The sequence below is a fragment of the Parasteatoda tepidariorum genome, chromosome 10 (assembly GCF_043381705.1).
Source record: "Parasteatoda tepidariorum isolate YZ-2023 chromosome 10, CAS_Ptep_4.0, whole genome shotgun sequence".
NCBI classification, from domain to species: domain Eukaryota; kingdom Metazoa; phylum Arthropoda; class Arachnida; order Araneae; family Theridiidae; genus Parasteatoda; species Parasteatoda tepidariorum.
In genome coordinates, this window is record NC_092213.1 from 54471855 (window position 1) to 54491559 (window position 19705).

Genomic DNA, 19705 nt, shown 5'->3' on the forward strand with positions numbered 1-19705 from the left:
AGTGTAAAAAATCATTCACAAAATTTACGATTTTATCACATTAGGTGAGATGGCGAATGTTTAGCGTGGGCCCTTGTGTGTGTATATATATATGGTGTTAATGCAAATGCTTATTAATTTAAAAACTAAAGCCCTTAAATGTAAAAAGCCTTTTTTTTATAATAAATAATATTATTTTTTTAAAAATAAATTAGCTTTGATGCAACAGAAAACTACAACGAAGAAATAACTACTAAGAAGAAATTTTGTAGTTTAAATAGTATAAAATGTATTCGATGTATGAAATAAGAAGTTCACGATTTTTTTCCCCGCTTTTTTAATAAATTTCACTATAACTTAAAATGCTTAAAGGAGGGAAAGGACAAAATCAATGAGAAAAAAAATTTCTTAGAAGAAGTCTTTTCCAGTTTAGAAAGATAAAGGCTTAAGTTTATTTCTTCCCTAAATTAACAATTGTTTTTGGTGTAAATGGACAACTGTCAAAATTTGAAAAACAAGTAAGCATATTGGCGAAGTTTCTGAACGGTAGAATAAATGAATCGAGATATATAACACTTGATTGTTATCATTTAATCAATTGTCCTAATATTGTGGTTTTTTATTCTGGCAACCACAATCGGATACCTACAAACGACGTCATCGTGGCATACAGTTACGCCACGATTCAGAAGCCAATCAAGATTTAAAAACACGCTGAATATCGCTTTCAGATATCCAATTAAATGTGAACGTTAACCTGCTAAGCACAGCCACGTGACTAGGCATAATCATGTGACTTAAATCATTAAGACATAAAATGGGTATGTGTGTTCTTTGGGGGTTGTCGGGCTACCAAAGCAGGGGAGCCATCCCCTCTGAAGAGGATCAAAATTGCGATGACATGTCTTTGGATCATCCTCAGGGATGTTTGCCAATTTTTAATAAAGTACCTACCTGTTCTTTGGGTAGCTACAGCATTAAAAGCATTTACAGCATTAAAAGCATTTTTTACAGCATCTTTTACAGCATTAAAAGCATTTGTTTGATATCCTTGAAAAACGATTCAATGTTTTACAACAGCCATTTAAAACTAAAATAACACCACACAAAATTAGGCACCTAACGTATGTTATTTTCTACCAAATGTAAGAGTGTTCTTCAAAGATCTTTTGCAAAAGGAAAAATAAAAAAGCGACAAAGTTTTAGAGACTTAAACTCGGAACAAAGCTTTAAATTGAAACTAAGTACACTATTCCGCTTAAAAAAATTTACTTCAATGGGCTTCAAGACAAGTAGGTTAAAAATTTAAACAGTTTTCGTATGCTTAAAAAACAAAAAATCACCACTTTGGCGAGATTGCACAGTTTTGTAATTGTGGAAAACTAAGCATTTTTCGTATGCCTTTAAAAGACCAAACAATACAACTTTGGAGTAACTTTAAAGAAATTAAAAAATTGAGTCGTTTTTCCTTTTCACAAAGCTGCGGTTTTTTTTTCATTTTCACATTTTGCGCCACTTTTAGAAATAGCTTAGTGGAGGGTGGCTAAAAACGAACAAAACTTAACCTAAGACTCATGACTAACAGTTAAAAACTCACAACAGTTACAAAAGTAGTATGATATTAGCCAAAAGGCGCAACTTCATTCAATGATAAAAACTGTGACGATCAGCCTTAATCTTATCGGAAAAGGATCATAACAAATTCTATTAAATCCAAAATGCTTCTTTAATTTACAGAACTATTTCTGAGATGAACTTTTCAACAACCTTAAAAATATTTATCCAATTCCATGCAGCTTTTAATGTCATTTACAGTTGCTACATCTCAAATGCATGGTAACTAGTAACCATAGTTAGATTACTAAAACTATTTTAACTGAAACGAAGTCATCGTAGTGCATACTGATTTAAATGCATTATCAAACATAATTTATGATCAATTATTATTTTATTTAAACTTATCGAGCATAGTTTTATACAGTTCCTAAATTTTGTAATTTTCCTCATCTTAAAACCAGGATCTGGGGATCGTAACTGCTCTGGCAAATCACAGTGGCAGAAGTGATCTCTTAAAATTAAATGCTTTCATGATTTGTTTTTGTGATTGTCATAATTCATTGCTTTATGATTGGTCTTTGTGAGTGTCACACTTAGTTGCTTCATGATTGGTGATGTATATCCAAAATTATCATAAGTAATAGTTGAAAACCAAATTAATTCTTTTGAAATATGAATAGCCCCCTTTCATTTTAAATGATCATTTTAATGATTTGATTAATTAGAACAAGAACAGAGCATTGAACTCTGCTGTACCTTATATCTATACCTTTATTTTTCATTTACATATGCATTTTGGATTCTCATTCGCATTACAAAGAAGGATTCAGACATTTAATTGAATAATTAATAAAAATAATTATAAAATATCTATTTAATTTGATTTTACAGTTAATGTTGCAAGTTTTTGAACATAGTCAATGCTTTTTCCTAAAAACAGACCAGGTCTGTTCATGCTTTTAGACTGGTTTATTGGAGGAAAAATGTCTACTCATGGCACTTTTGCAATCAATTATATAACCAAACTGGGTCCATTCACAATGCTGCATCGGTTTAACCAACATTTTTAAAACTAGAATCCATTATAAATGCATAAAATTTGCCAATACAATAATTATAAAAATAAAGTTTTTAATAATACTCAGATGATATGGCAGATATATTAAGTATACCTCAAATATTTTTAAATTAAGTGATTGCTATATCAAGAAATATACACATCATATCATGGTTTTTTAATAAAACAGAAAACCAAATTTATTAAATATCCTATATATAATACAAAACAGAATAACATACTTAAAAGCTGTATTAAATAACAGATAAATAGAGGTGTAACTTTAATTCATTAACACTAGAAAAAAAGGAGAGGGTAAAATGATTAAATCTCAAACTTCAGTAAAATGATTAAATCTTTAAAACTTCTAAGACTTTACATAATTTATTATCAGATGTACAGAAAGAAAAAGTCCAGGATTAAATACTGGGATATAATAATGAGAAATAACAAGATTTGTGGAGTTTACCGAATTTTGAAAAAGGACAATTTTTTCATCAAAAGAATGATTGCCACCGTTGTGTTACTATAATGATAAACTAAAAAAATTAATAAAAGAAACTATCACAAATGAGATAGTATATTAGGAAATTTAAACTCTGTTATGTTTGAGCAATTCATTGATTCAACATATTTAACAAAATAAATTAATTAATTAAGTAGTAACATATCTTATTAAATATAAATTAAAAATTTTACAACTAATAAAATAACAAATATTTCATTTAAGCATAGTTCTTTACATAACATTGTTATACATTTAGGACATTAAACATCAGCAGCATAATAAAATATCTAAAACACACTAATAAATTGGAAGACAAAATAGGCTTTAATAAAAGTGAAACTACTACCAGTAACATATTTAATTCATAAATTTAACTTATAATTAATCTCAAATGTAAAATTTTCATAAATGATGATTTCTTAATCTGATTCTTTTTTTATAAATGAAGAATTTACAGGCGTTTTTTTTAATGTTTGTTACATTTCTGAACATGCACAACAATTTAACTTAGCAAAAACTTGCAAAAAACAACAATTAAAACAATGACTCTAAAAATATATTTACTTGATGTGACCTTATCCAAATCCAAAACTGTAATAAGATATGTGATGAAGGTATACTGTTTCATAGTAAAACAAATTTTAAGATAAGGAAAAAGTAGATATTAAATATAACCAATCAATAAAACAAGTATTTAATAAAATAAATACAATAATTAATACAATATCAATCTAAAAAAATTATGCCCTATGCATTTAAGTCAACTTATTTATTTAAACAAATAAAAAAAATTAGAAATCATTAAAATTAGACATAGTTATTGTAAATTATGTGAAACTTAAAAATACAAAATTGTTTAAAATAAATGCTCTTGAGTGAATATCTTAAAACTTATATAGAAACTTGTAAATGCAAAATAAATGCCATACACAATATAATAAAATAATCTAATTTTCTTATTCCAATTATTATTCCAAAATAGTAATATTTCAAAATAGTAGCATTTATAATCCAAATTTATAATTGGGTATTAAATTCTGTCCAATCTATTAGAAATCTACTTTAAAAATGCTTTTTCCTTCTTCTTACTCCTTTCAAATTCCATTATATGAAGTTAAAAATAAATTTAAAACCATCAAACAGTCTAAACATTACCTAACATTAACAAATAAACTCATGCAAAAAAACTAGCAGTTAAAAGCAGTTTGATAATAGTTATATAACTCAAAATATTTTTCCTAGCCCTTTTACACACACAGACAGACATGATAGGGTATTTCAAGTATCAAACTCAGTATATATCAAAAGTATATTATAAACTCTAAACAAAATATAAATCATTTCGTTTGGCACAAAATATCCACAAATTGTGCAAGATTATCAACGACAGCATCTGGTTTGACTTTTGACTTTACCAAATCAATTTCCCTAAAAAGAAAAATAATAAATTACATTTTGAACTTCAAAGTGTAATTACTGTATCAATAGAAAATAATTTTGTACAATGTTTCTTCATTAATAAATCTTAGAAACTTAAAGCTCATAATTAAACTAAATGTTTCTGACCATAGTAATATTAAAAATCTCTTAATAAACACTAAGTTACCAGTATTTTTTTCTAAGAAAAATTTTTTAAGTTACTTATAGAGCTAAAAAATTCAGAAGTGAGCAAACATCAATGCTAAGTGCAAATAAAATAATTATTCAGCCATATGAAACAAATTTATAACAGGGTTTTCAATTTCAAATAGCACAAAGTAAGGAGTGATTAAAATATTACCTAAGCCTGTAATTGGCAATTTTGGACATCCCATTCCCCTTTGTCAGAAAAAGTAAGCATATCACAAATCCCTTCCCATGTAAAAGTAAGAAGATTTCAACGCCCTCCAGTTTACTAACCAACAATCTCGCCAAATACTCAATTAAATCATTAATATCATTCAATAAATGTTGAAAATTTCTACAAAAATCATCAAATTAAAATGTTGTACTTCTTAAAATTGAACTTTTCATTAACTATAAATTTTAAATTATACAGTATGATATATTATTACCCTACACAAATCCAGTTTTCAGGTCAATCAAAGGTAATGGACAAATAAAATGCCATTTTTTGTTTGAACATGCCTTAAAAATATATCTTACTACCTTCTATTCATATTATGCAATCTGGCAACTAAGTCGTGAAAATATATTTAAATTATTTTTGCAAATTATTCGTAAGTACATGACATATGTACATGACATATGTACATGACATGATACTATTTGTGTTTCTTCTCTCTTTTTTATATTTTTACTTGATACAATTAAATGTACAAATCATTCTCTTTTTATGGCACTCCTCACACTATTATATTGATATATTTTCCTTTGACTATATTATTAAAATAATAGAAAGCACAACATTTGCCGATATAATCGTGTGAGCTGATAATGTAGAGATATTACAAAACAGCTGACCAAGACAGGAAAAGATTTGGCTAAATACTGCCTGCCACAGAGATGATAGAGTAAAAGGCAAACTAAAGAAAGGTGATATCAAGTACAAGATCACAGTAGAGAGGAAAAGCATGAGAAAAAAACTTATAGAATGTGATAGAAAATCAATAAAGAACACAATTTAGTGTGCGACATTAAGCAACAATTTTTTTCGTTTAAGTAGTCCTTCATTTGCTAAATAGTATTAAATTTAATTATATTATATAATAGATTATGCATATTATTCAAACTTTCAAAAAGAGTGCAGACATATTATGAATATTTAAATAGGTCATAAAATATTGCAATTAGAAAATGTTCAAATTATCTTGGTATTAATGAATATTCGCAACAAAAAGTCTACATTAAATAAGGTTATGCTACTACATAAAGAATTATTAATAAAAATATGAAAAGCTTAGACTGTAAAACTAACTAAAGAAACCATAATCTTATTGACAAAACTTAAAATTTAATTTGCAAATGATGTTCGAATAAACAATATTAAAAAAACATGCACCTGATACCTGACTTTAAAATCTTCCATTGATTTAAAGTTTCACTTGAAAGTTTAATTTGATGTATCATTTCCATGCATTTAAAGTTTTTATACTTTTACAAATATTCATAAGAAATTTTTGACAGTGTTGTTATTTTCATCAGCATCAAAAATATAACAAAAAATTAGAAAAATGGTTAGATAAGTAAAGAAAATCACAAATCCAAGAATCGCATTCCTGAGTGAATTTATACCACAAATGAATTTTTAGAATAGAAAGTGCTCAGAGTAAAGTGGAGAATCTTGTGAGTGAAGTTTTAGAGCATTGGTTTCTCAAAGAATACAGACTTTGCAATTTAAAAATGCTTTCATAAATTATAGACAATTTAGATGAGTTTTTCTTTTATAAATAGGATTAATCTTCTTTGAACTAATAAAATACATTAATGAAGAGGATCTAAGGATGGGCGATTCAGATCTATACATATTATTAAAAAAAGACCTGTTATACATTCATAAAAAAATAAACCAAACAGATAAAATATTAAATTTAAAAGATTTCTATGTAAGTAAAGAAATTCCATAGCAGTAAATCATAATTATCTTAGGTACATTATCCACAAAAAATTTAAAAAATAACATGCCTGAATTTTCCAGTTCTAACTAATACACCTTTCATTCCACATTTTTGAGCAGCATGAACATCACTGCTAATATCATCACCCACCATGACAGCCTGAAATAATAAAAATAAATTAATATAATTACAAAAAAAGGCAAAATTAAAATTAGATAATTAAAAAATGTACACAGATTGAAAAATTATAAACGGTGATGTACGTAAGCATTCAATTTTACAAAGTAAAGGGAAAACAAGTTTAATTAAAGTATTGAATTTTTTTAATGTTAAAAATCAGCATAAATGCAATATGTTTTAAAACAGTCATGGTTGCAATTCAGGTCCTTCTAAGCAAACTCAAGGTACAAAATATGGGACTTACAACCCAAAGCTGTCTAAAAATATACGAAACTGTCCAAAAGTGCCCCAAAACCTGCAATTCTGAAAATTGTTTATACAATTATAACTCCAAAATTAAGCTAAAATAGAGATAAAAAATAATTATCTCACAATATTTTTACTACTATTTAATTTTAAATATTATTATACTTATATTTCAAATATTAGTTTAATATCAATTGATAATCCACAATTTATTACATTTTGAAAACTATAAATTTAATATGCATTTTAAAACACATATCAATAAAGAAGATACATAGTATAAACTCAGGTACCCATAAAATTTTATATCTATAAAATTTTGCACCTAAAGTTCATAACAGTTTTAAACAATTAAAACCAAAGCAATGATTTCTTTTATTTTCTTTAAAAATATTTTAAGGACTAGAATCTCGCAATATATTTTCTTATTGTTTAACCTGTAGTAAATTTCACCATTTTATGAACTCTTCAGTATTGTTCACATAAGACTTTAATATAACATCTAGTGCAGAACAATTTAAAACAGAAAAATAAAAGCAACAATTTTAATACTTGTTAATAATGAAATACTTGTTAATAATCAAATTTTAAAAACATGGATTCACATTAATAAGTTGTTAATTAGTAAGTCGTTATTTGTAAGTTAATTAATAAGTTGTTATTTTTAATAACAATTAATAAGTTGTTAATTTTGCTTCATACTGTTTTGTTTTATATTTGTAGTGATTAAATAAAAATTTTATAAAATGTAGTTAAGGACAAAAAAGTTTTGAACNGTGAAGCAATATTTGATAATTTATTTTGCTAATATGTTTCTTATTTAGCTAATGTTTTGATTTTTTCACCATGTACAATCTAAATAGCTAATATACTTTTTTAAAAGCCAATAAGAACATTGGTAGAATTCTTCTACATAAGTACAATACTATGTCTTTGATGATAAAATACTATGTCTTTGATGATAATATATTATGTCTTTGTGCTAGAACATTGTGTTCATTGGCGAGCGAGCGCAGCGAGTCATGGTTCACGGCGTGAACCACATAGGATTGCGTAGCAATTCTCGGGGGATGGCGAGCGTTAGCGAACAGGGGTGGAGCCTCCTAGTTATTCAATAAATTTTGATAATTTCTATAAAAATCATCAAAATAAAAAATTTTGTACTTAAAATTCGACCTTATATTAATTGTACATTTTAAATTATACAGTATGACATACTATTACCTTACGCAAATCCAGTTTTCAAGCCAATTGAAGGTAATGGACAAATAAAATGCAGTTTTTCATGTGAACATCCTTTAAAAATATATATCTTACTACCCTCTATTCACGCATTAATTTCATATCATGCAATCTGGCGACTAAGTCATGAAAATATATTTAAACTATTTTTGCAAGTTATTCGCAAGTACATGACATGTTCTCATTTGTGTTTCTTGAATTTTTTAAAATATTTTTACTTGATAAAATTAAATTTACGAATCATTCTTTTTTATATGGCGCTCCTCACACTATTGTATTGATATATTTTCCTTTGATTATATTATTAAAATATTAGAAAGCACAACTTTTGCAGATATAATTGAGTGAGCTGATGATATATATATAACAGTTTTTATACATAGATCAAAACTGTTTTGCAATATATATATTACAAAACAGTTGACCAGGACAGGAAAAGGTTCGTCTGAATACTGCCTGCCACAAAGATGATAGAATAAAATGAATGCTCTAAAGAAAGGTAATATCAAGCACAAGATCACAGTAAAAAGGAAAAGCCTGAGAAAAAAACGAAGAATGTGATACAAATCAATAAAGAATATAATTTGGTGTGCAACATAAACAAACAATATTTTTGTTTTATTGGTCCTTGATTTGATAAATAGTATTCAATTTAATGATATTACATAATAGATTACGCTTATTATTCAAACTTTCAAAAAGAGTGAAGACATATTATGAATAGGTCAGAAAATATAGCAATTGGAAAATGTTTAAATTATCTTGGTATTACTGAATATTGGTAATAAAAAGTCGTAATAAAGTTATGCCACTACAAAAAGAATAAATTAATATAAATATGAATGGCTTAGATTGTAAAACTAATTATAGAAGCCTTAATTTAATTGATAAAACTCATAACTTTTAATTTGTGAATGATGTTCGAATAAACAACATTAAAAAATCATGCACTCGATCCCTGACTTTAAAATCTTCCATTGATTTAAAGTTTTATGTGAATGTTTAATTTGATAGATTATTATTTCCATAGATTTAAGGTTTTTATACTTTTTAAATATTCGTAATAAGAAATTTTCGACAGTGTAGTTATATTTATCAGCATCAAAAGTATAACAAAAAATTGGAAAATTAGAAAAATGGTTAAATAAATAAAGAAAATCACAAATTCAAGAAAGAATCTCATTCTTGAGTGATAGTATACCACAAATGATTTTTTAGGATCAAAAGTGCTAGGAGATAAATGGAGGTCCATGTGAAGTCAAGTTTTAGAGCGTTGGTTTCTCAAAGAATACGGACTTAGCAATTTAGAAATGCTTTAATAAATTATCGCCATTTTAAATAAATTTTTTCTTTAAGAAATTGGCCTAACATTTTTTGAACTAATAAAATACATTAGGGAAGATGATGTAAGGATGGTCAAATTAGATCTATACATCATCATATATTATATTAAATGCATTATCATATATGCATCATATATAAACATCATATTATTAAAAAAACATATAAAAATGCTTATTTGGCGTATTTATATGTTTATTTGGCAAAAAATGGCTACACTGCACCATGAACTAGGTCTAAAAACAGCTTCTTTAGTTTAGAAAACAGGCATTTTTATTTTAAAAGCTAGATTGAGGTATAAGATCGAATGTCCTTAAGGTAAAAAAAAATATTATCTTGACGTTTATTACCAATTAATAAGTTTAAAGTAGGATAATGACATCAGTAAAAAAGCTTGTCATACATTCATAAAAAAAATAAACCAAACAGATAAAATATTAAATTTAAAAAATTTCTACATAATTAAACAAATTCTATAGCAGTAAATCATAATTATCCTAGGTACATTATCCACATAAAATTTAAAACATAACATGCCTGAATTTTCCAGTTCTAACTAATACACCTTTCATTCCACATTTTTGAGCAGCATGAACATCACTGCTAATATCATCACCCACCATGACAGCCTGAAATAATAAAACTAAATTAATATAATTACAAAAAAGGCACAATTAAAGTTAAGTAATTAAATAAAGTACACAGACTGAAACATTATAAACAGTGATGTATGCAAGCATCCAATTTTACAAAGTAAGGAGAAAACAAGTTTAAATTAAAATATCAAAACAAAAAATATTGAACTTTTGTTCTTTCAATATTATAAATGCTAAAAATCAGCACAAATGTAATATTTTTTAAAACAGTCAAGGTTGACCTCCTAAGCAAATTCACGACACAAAATATGGGATTAAGAACCCAAAGCTGTCTAAAAATATACAAAACTGTTCAAAAGTGTCCGAAACCTGCAATTCTGAAAATTGTTTAAACTAAAATTAGACTTATTGCATATAAAAAATAATTATCTCACAATATTTTTACTACTATTTAATTTGAAATATTATTATGCTTAAATTTTAAATATTAGTTCAATATCAATTCAATATTAGTTCCATATCAATTGGTATTCGCACAATTTATTGTATTTTTAAGAATAGTACATCTAATATATGTTTTAAAATATTTTAAATATTATTTTACTTTAAATATTAGTCCAATATTATGTGATATTGCACAATTTATTGCATTTTTAAAACTATTAAATTTAGTATATATTTTAAAATATATATCAATAAAGAAGATACGTAGAATGAACATTTAAAGACCTAAAAAGCAACATTTTTATGAGGGACATCCAAAACATTTTCAATACTGATAATGGCAGTTTATGAACTAAATTAATGGGGCAAATGTTTAACACAAAAAATTGTGATAAGTAAATAAAAAGAAAATTTTTTGATTTAATTTAATAGTCCCAATCATTGTTATATAGTCTTATTTAGAAAACTTCATCAAAGAATATTAAATTAATCATATCACACTCAAGATTATTAAGACAAAAAAAAGTTATTATTATGCAAAAAAATTAAGAAAAAAAAAATAAAATTATATGAACTAAAATTGAATGTAATAACATAAACATATAATTATAAAAATTATTTTGCAAGTGATAAAATAAAATAATAATTATAGAGCTATTTACACTAATTTACAGTATGAGAATGATTTTTTTTAAATTTTATTTTGTTATTTATTCAATTTCTACTTATTAGTGTACCATTGTTTTTGATCTTAAGAAACCAAAAAATATTTTCAATTGCCACAAATATTTTTTATTAATCTTTACAGTATTTATTAACTAATGAATAGCCACAGGAGCTTTGTTTTAAAGGACATGGTGCAATAAATAAATAAAATAAGTAATACTTAATGCATGAAAAAAAGTATTGAAAACTAGTGCCAGTGAGATATATCAAACAAGCAGCTCGTAGTTAGCCAATTTAGAAAAATAATCAATCATCTAAACACTTAACAGCTGATCAATGATTTTAAAAAAATAGTACTAAATGAATTTTTGGAATATCTAATTCCAGTCAAAATAAAATTTATTAACACTTTAGACAATTTATTTTTAAACTATTTAGTCCACTTAAATTGCAAAATATCATTGACTATCTCATTAATATAAGAGTCTTGATTGTTCTACAGACTACAGAAAGTGTTGAGATTGTTCCATTCTTTTACAATGATTAGGTTAAGAAAATAATTTACAATTTAGGAATATCAAATAACAAAAAAAGTACAGAAATAGTTATGTAAAACAATATAAGATATGTTATACAATTAAAATAATTGTTCTATTAAGCAAATACCAAAAAAGAATTACATTACCTCTTCAGGTTTTACTCCCATCTCATTTAAGGCACTCAAAAAATAATCTGGACTAGGTTTACCAATCACTTTAGCTTCAACACCAGCAGCATACTAAATAATAGAGCGAAAACATTATAAATTCAAATAAACATTAAGACACAAATGAATAAGATAGAAGAAAAAACAAACCTCTAAGGCAACTGTATATCCACCCAAATCCATAACAAGCTCATCTTTTTCTTTATAATATTTCCTACAAATATAAAGATTTAAAAAATAAAAAAACAGGTTAAAATTTAAAACAACACATCAGATTTATTTAAAATACTTTTTAAAAAATATATTTGTTGTTATAATCATAAAAAGGTATAACATATGTAAATATATACCACGTGACAGAATTGCGGCGACATGCTGACATTGTCACAGAACATTACAGAGTTTTTGCTGAAAGATTTTTCATTTGGGAAGGGGAAAATTTTGGTTTTCCTTTCTGCATAATTTTTCAAAAAAAAATTTTTTTTTTCTTTTTCTGCAGAATTTTTTTTCAGAGAAGTCTTTCTCGTGCATGAGAGAGGAAAGAAGAAATTGTGATTTTTCTATTCTCATTTGGGATTTAAAGAAAAGTCTGTAATGACTGACTTCAGCTAGAATTTCAATTTAACAATATAAAATAAAAAATTTAGAAATCACAAAAGTTTTAAAGGTAGTTCGCTCTAGAAATGATGTTCTTTCTTTAATTTTTTTTTCTTTAAAGGACATCATGTTTTACATACACTTATATGAGAATCTCGTTAGGTTCTATATTTTGCATCGACTTACTACACGGACTTCATGATTTTTAATTTAAGTACGAATTTTAATTTTTGTACTGATTTACAAAAGTTGAAAGACGAAATAATTAGTGCATTTTTTCGCCTACAAAATGCAAGAAAGTGTCCAAAATATTAGAATTAAAAAATATTACTTTTACAATTAAAACTTTTTATTCTATACTTTCTTCTGTAAACACAACGTTTCTGTAACTCTAGTAATTATTATAATTAAAAGTATCTAAAACAGAAAGTCTGAAAAAAGTCTGCCACAGTGCACATATATACATATGTTGTGGACTAATTGAAAAATCTGGTTCATTTCAAATTATTTACATCACTTTGCAATGTATCTTCAAGGTCTACCTGCAATTAGTCTAAGAAACGATGTTGACAGTCAAGGAAAAAATTAAACAAGGAATCAATGAGGTATTATGAATATAAACATTTTCTCATAGACATCATTTTAAGTTTCAACATTAATTGAATTTTAACACACTAAGTGAAAACCCTGTTAGTTATGCAAGAAAACAGACTAACCAAGTTAAACATTTACAAGTTGCAGGTAAGGAAAAAAAAAATTATTGTTTCAGTGAAGAAACTGTAGAGTGAAAAAAAAAGATCAACATATTGTATTTCAAATCAAAAGCACAGAGAGAATTAAAGACATTGCCAGGAAATAAGTAAACTTTGTGCATATATATATATATATAAAAAAAAGCATTCAGAAATTGAAGTGCAGACAAAAAAAATTCCTGCCTACCCTTTTCCCATTGATATAAGTAATGGTTTTTCTGATTTCATAAGCACTTTAAAAGCTTCATTTACATTTTCATATGAAAAATAATCAGCTGCATCTCCAACAACAACACAGTTTGGGTTAGTACGTTCAGAATTATGAAACTCTGGCAAGATATCTGAAAAGAAAAAAAAACAGTAATACTCACTGCTAATATTCGAATTTAATCTGAAAGTTCGTTTTTAAAACTTTCACATAAAAATGATCCATACATTAAAAGTAAAAAAAAACTAACAAACAATAAAGTTCATATGAAACTTTTCTAAATATTGCTAATGGAGATGCCACTAATTATTGTTTTATACAAATTTTTTTTTAAAAAATGACATTTTTGAATGAATAATATTCAACTCTATCTTTACCAACAATACAATTTGGTGCAGAATATTAAAAATTACAATTCTCTTGCAAGATATTTGGAAAAAAATTAATTAAAACTTTATTATTTTCAAGCATTAAATTATTATTAATTTAAAATACAGTAAAAGAACATTCCTTAATAGAAATGAAATGATAAACTTAAAGCTATTCCATTTCATTTAAGAAAAACTCCTCCAAAGGTCAAATTCATCATTTCATCAATGGCTCGACAGCCCAGAGTGGGCCTGGGCCTTCTCAAGAAGCTTTTTCCAGGCTAACCTTTTTCCTGCTAGCGTTTTCCAGTTTTTATTTTTTAAGGCTTTAACCACAGCCAAAGACCAAAAGGTTTCTTTCTTAGCCATCTATTCATCTCAAATCCGGCCTGCCTGTTTTTTGTGTGCCAACTGGTTTGGCATTGGAAACTCTTTATGTGGTACGGTCTTCATCAATTCTGATAACGTGGAAAGCCCATTTTATTCTTTGTCGTCTAATGAAGTTAATAATGTCATGTTTATTATATGAGTGATAAAGCTCTAAATTTGTTCTTCTAAGCCACACACTATTTTTACATAGATTGCATCCACCACATATTACCTTTTTGTGCATGCAATAACCAATCTTTCGTATCTCCACCTTTATCAATACATGAGATTATCTAACTTCACGGCTTCTATTCTCTCTTTTCTTATTCTCAAGTCATAACAACACAAATTCTTACAGCAAATACAGTACAGAACCCATTATCCGGAAATCAGAAAACCGGAAAACCAAAAAACCGGAACGAAATTCGATAAATTTTCCCGCCATTTAAAACAAAAAATGTTTTTTTTTTCCTCGTAAAATTTTTGGATTTTTCTTTTTTGAAAGATTTCTACCTTTCCATCATTTTGGAAATAATCATTAGTGTATTACTTCATATTTTTTTCTTCTTTTTAAGATTATTTCCAAACATTTTTTTTTTTAGTTGCTTTTAACAATAAAAAAAATGACTTTTTGTAGCGATTCAGAAAACCGGAAAAATCAGTTATCCGGAATAGCGATGGTCCCAATCGTTCCGGATAATCGGTTCCCTACTGTGTTTCCTTTTAATCAAAAATTTAATTTTTAGAGAATAGAAATAATGTATAGAAATACAAATAATAAAACATAAAATAAATTTAAATAAATGATTAAAAAAAGAGTAAGTAATTAGGTTAAACTGATATAAATCTCACCTGTTCATTCAAGGCTGATGAACAGGTAATATAACAGGATATGTTAGAATTTTCATGACTTAAAAATGCAAGTATTAATTAACGAATATCAAAAAAATCATAATTATAAAACATTAATGTTTAGACTCATAATATAAAAGTATACATTCTTTTTAATTATGGTAAATTTTATGGTTTATTTGTATGGTCATTTATGACACAAAAAGTTTATTTTATGATATTAATAACAGGATTTGTGAATCAGAAACTAGCTTTAATAAAATATAAACTCATAGAAAATTTATATTCGACTTATAATAAAATCTATCTACAACAATAATTAAATCTAAGAATAGAAAATGATTATTTTCACTTTAACAATCTATTTTTTAGGAGTTAAAAAATATAAATAATATTTTTAGTGTGTGCATAATTTTAAATACAATAGAACAAGACAAAACTCTTTCAGACAAGAAAAAGTTTCTAAAAGAAACTAAATAATTCTGATTTAGAATAAGATTACTATATTTCTCATTAATGTCAATTCTAATTCAAGAAAGCATAAATTTTTTTTTGAGGTAATTCTAATTTTCAACACTGATTCCATGAATACAATTACAAAAGTAACTCCTCAATTTACTAGCATTAGAGGTTATAAAAGCACCCGCCTACATTTCTAGTATCATTTGCATTTTCTAGTAAGAAAGAGTTAAACAATTTTACTGTAACAAGAAAAATGAGACAATTAGAGAAAGGAAAATAGGTAAAAGAAAATTATATCTCAACAAAATTACTTGGTTTGATTTAAGTGCTGTACCAATATAATGCGCTCACGAACATGTACAATTAAGGTTACAAATTTTGCAAAAGGTTAGTAACATTTAAATAGATATTTCTGGCACAATAACATTAAATTTTTTACAGACCAGTGAATATAACAAGCTTATTTGTGATTACATTAGTTATATCACTGAAAAGATACTCTTATCTTGATTCCTTGACCCAAAATATTATACTTCAAAGCAGAGTATCAAAATACTGTACTTGAGAATAAGAAAATAATATCTCAAACATGCTTTAAAAAAAATAATAATAATATATTAAATGAATTATTATACAAATTAATTATCATACAAATATAAAGATAAATGTTGTGCTAAAAATCTTACAACAAATAAATTGTTTTTGAAGGAATATTATAGATGCAATATGTCCCCGTGGTAGAATCGCAGCGATACGGCGACATTGTCGCAGAACAATACAGAGATCTTGCAGAAAGAATTTTCCTTTAGAAAGCAAAATTTTGGCTTTCTTTTCTGCAAAAATGTTCGAAATTTTTTTTTTCACTAAAATTATATTTAAATGATGCCTTTTTCGCGCATCGGAAGGGAAAGAAATTTTCTAAATTTTTCGATTCTTATTTGAGAAGAATGCAAAATAAAAATATTGAAGCAAAAAATTTCTTTTCTGTAGAAATGTTTGAAAGATTTTTTTCCTCCAATTCAATAGATGTCTTTTTCATGCATCAGAGGGGAAGAAATGCTCGCGATTTTTTTAATTCTTATCTGGAAAAAAAAATTGCTTTTCTTTTCTTTCACAATTTTACAATTTTTAAATATGTGATGATGATTTACAAAATGCGAAAAAAGAAATAATCAATATGTTTTCCTCTTACAAAATATGAGAATATCGACCATGATATTAGAATAAAAAAATATTACATAATCATTTAAAAAAAATGCATACAATTTTATTACATCCAAATAGTCTTTTTTGTAAATACAATGTTTCTGTTACTTTAAATTTTAAAATTTAATTAATAACATGTATATTAATTATTATTAATAGTTTCTTGCGGAAAGATGTTAGTGCTAGAGAGGTTTATCGCAGAAAACCTAAAAAAATCTGCAACAGTGCAATACGTATACAAACAATACTAAATGCAAATACTTCATAATTTTATGCAGTTACAAATCAATTAATTTAAAATTAATTATGATTATTAATATTTTATTAAATTCTGTAGGATATCACTATGTAATAGTAATTATATAAATATATAATTATAACATATTGATATATTAAACCTGGGTAAACTAATAGAAAAGCCCTTAAAATATACATAATAGAAATAGTATATTTGAGAATTAGAAAATAATAACACAAACATGTTTTTTTTTTAATATATATATATCTAACTGTAACATAAATTATTTCTCCTATGAATCTTAAGATAAATTAAATGTTTCGCTAAAAATCTTATGACAAATAAATTATTTTTGAAAGAATATAATTGGCACAACGTATACAAATAATAAAAACAAATGTTTCATTTCTTATACAGTTAAACAAAATTAAATTATTAGTATTAATATTTTATAAAATATCAAGATGTGATAAATTTATACCTGGATGAACTAACAGAAAAGGCCTTAAACTGTGCTTGTTCAAATAGTTAGCTGTCGCTATGCCTGGTGAAATAATTTGTTGTTCTGAAAAGGAATATCCAAATGAATTTAATTTGGATACTAAAGAGGAATTTGTCCTTTGTGTTTCATTTGTGACAAGACGGAAGGGAATGTGTAGAGACTGTATCCTGAAAATAAATTTAAATAGTTAAAATTTAAAGAAATAAATTGTTAGATAAGTGTTATTTAAAATCTTTAAAGTACAACAATTTATAACTAAGTTTTTAATCTTTGCCTTCACAATTTTAGCCTTTATTTTTTTTAAATAAATATAGAAGAGAAAATGTTTCACAATTTATATATATATTTTAAAAAAATAACTAGGAATCAATAAAAGATTCAACAATGAAACAAAACAAAAATAATAATAACCTAGAGTATTAATTAAATTTAAAACTAAATACTGTCACTTGATAATAAAATTTGACCCTTCGATTTGTAAAAATTTATCAGGGTGATAAAATTATTTAATAGATCAGTCAGAAAAAGTTAGGATTTAATTTTGAAGCTCTGATGAGAAATATTTGCACTATCACAGTGTTTTCACTACAGCGCGAGAATCTCGCATATCTTTTTCTTTTCTCGCATTAAAAAATTATTACCGCGAGAAATTTGCGCGTTCTATAAACATAATACATCTCGCATTTTGGAAAAAGTTTCTCATTACGCTATTAAGAATAAAATCTGTTTCACTTTTCCTCCAGGATCTTTCATTATTTTCAACATCTGCCCCGTTTTATCTAGCTTCCCTATTTACCAGTATTGTTTAGAACCTTTTCGAACAACAGAAAATAACCTTTCCGAACCACGGAACCCCTTTCAGAACACATTTCTCTGCAACCACGTGTTTACCTTAGGTAAGGTTTTGTCATGTAAGACATTCAAATTCTTTATGCGCTAATGTAAGATGGATAAATACCTTGTAAAAGCAAAATCTTCTATGATGATGCAGCAAAAATATTTAATGCTTTAAAAAATGGAAGACGTTAAAAATGTATTACAAATTATAATTTATAATTAAAGAAATGATTTTTTTTCAAGTCTATTTGTGTTTTTTTAGTTTTTAGAAATCTCACTTAACTTTTTGAAATCTCACAATGTTTTTGAGAACGGGTGAGAAATTCTCACCCATTTTTTTTCTATGACGAAAACACTGTATCAGATACATCAGAATATTGCGAAATATTCGAAGCAGTGCGTGAATGAATATTTTTTATTTATCAAAGATTAATAGATACTTCAAACAAATCAAATATATAATAATTTTATATTATTTAAATTTTTAATACATTTATAAACAATTAGAAATTTAAAACTATCAAACCTTTGAATAGCATTCACCGAACCTAAAATAGCTCCACTATTTCCACTTTCATACAAAACGCCTGTAATGTCTAAAAGAATCCCTTTGATTTCAGAGCCCATAAAAGAAGCCATCTAAAACCATAAAACATATGTGCATTCATTTACTTATTCTAGAATGTTTTATAAAGTAGAAAATAGAGATAAAGTTAACTGATAAAAATTCTGAAGTACAGCTTGATTAATATCAAATTAAGTTACATCAAAAATATGCAAATTAAGTATAACTTGAAAGAAGTGTAAATTAAATATTGGTTCCATTTTTAACGACTATAAGTAATTTATATTATTTCAAAAATTAAATCACAGCAAAAATATTATAATAATATAATTATTTATTCAGAATTCAATTAGTTTAAACTTTGTTTTATACATTTCTGATAGCAAAATTAAAAAATGGAAATTGTCTTGATTTTCTCTCATTCAAGAAAAATTTTAATCCTAAAGAACTAAACTTCCAATACATTAAAAGAGTTTAATGTCTGTGTTAGAATAATTTTTTTGTCAGCACTTATAGTGCTTTTTAATTTTATTTCATGATTTGTCAAGATCTCTAGTATTTAATGTTTTCACGACGGTTTCAAAACAAAACAAAAACATTAAACGTTCACACAGTTGTAGATAAGAAAGGGTAAAACGATATTTTAAAAAAATATCTAAAAAATTCATTT

General features: G+C 25.8%; 1 protein-coding gene across 1 annotated transcript; it reads right to left on the reverse strand.

Moving 5' to 3' along the window:
• Window positions 1–2761: 2761 nt before the first annotated feature.
• On the reverse strand, window positions 2762–19639 carry LOC107456891 (phospholysine phosphohistidine inorganic pyrophosphate phosphatase). Its single transcript, XM_043039697.2, has 8 exons — window positions 19408–19639; window positions 18997–19109; window positions 17613–17800; window positions 13616–13769; window positions 12230–12293; window positions 12059–12151; window positions 10205–10296; window positions 2762–4529 (listed from the first exon to the last, which is right to left on the reverse strand). Exons 1-8 carry the CDS (start codon window positions 19498–19500, stop codon window positions 4439–4441), a joined length of 888 nt encoding a protein of 295 aa, XP_042895631.2. The 5' UTR covers window positions 19501–19639; the 3' UTR covers window positions 2762–4438.
• Window positions 19640–19705: the final 66 nt, after the last annotated feature.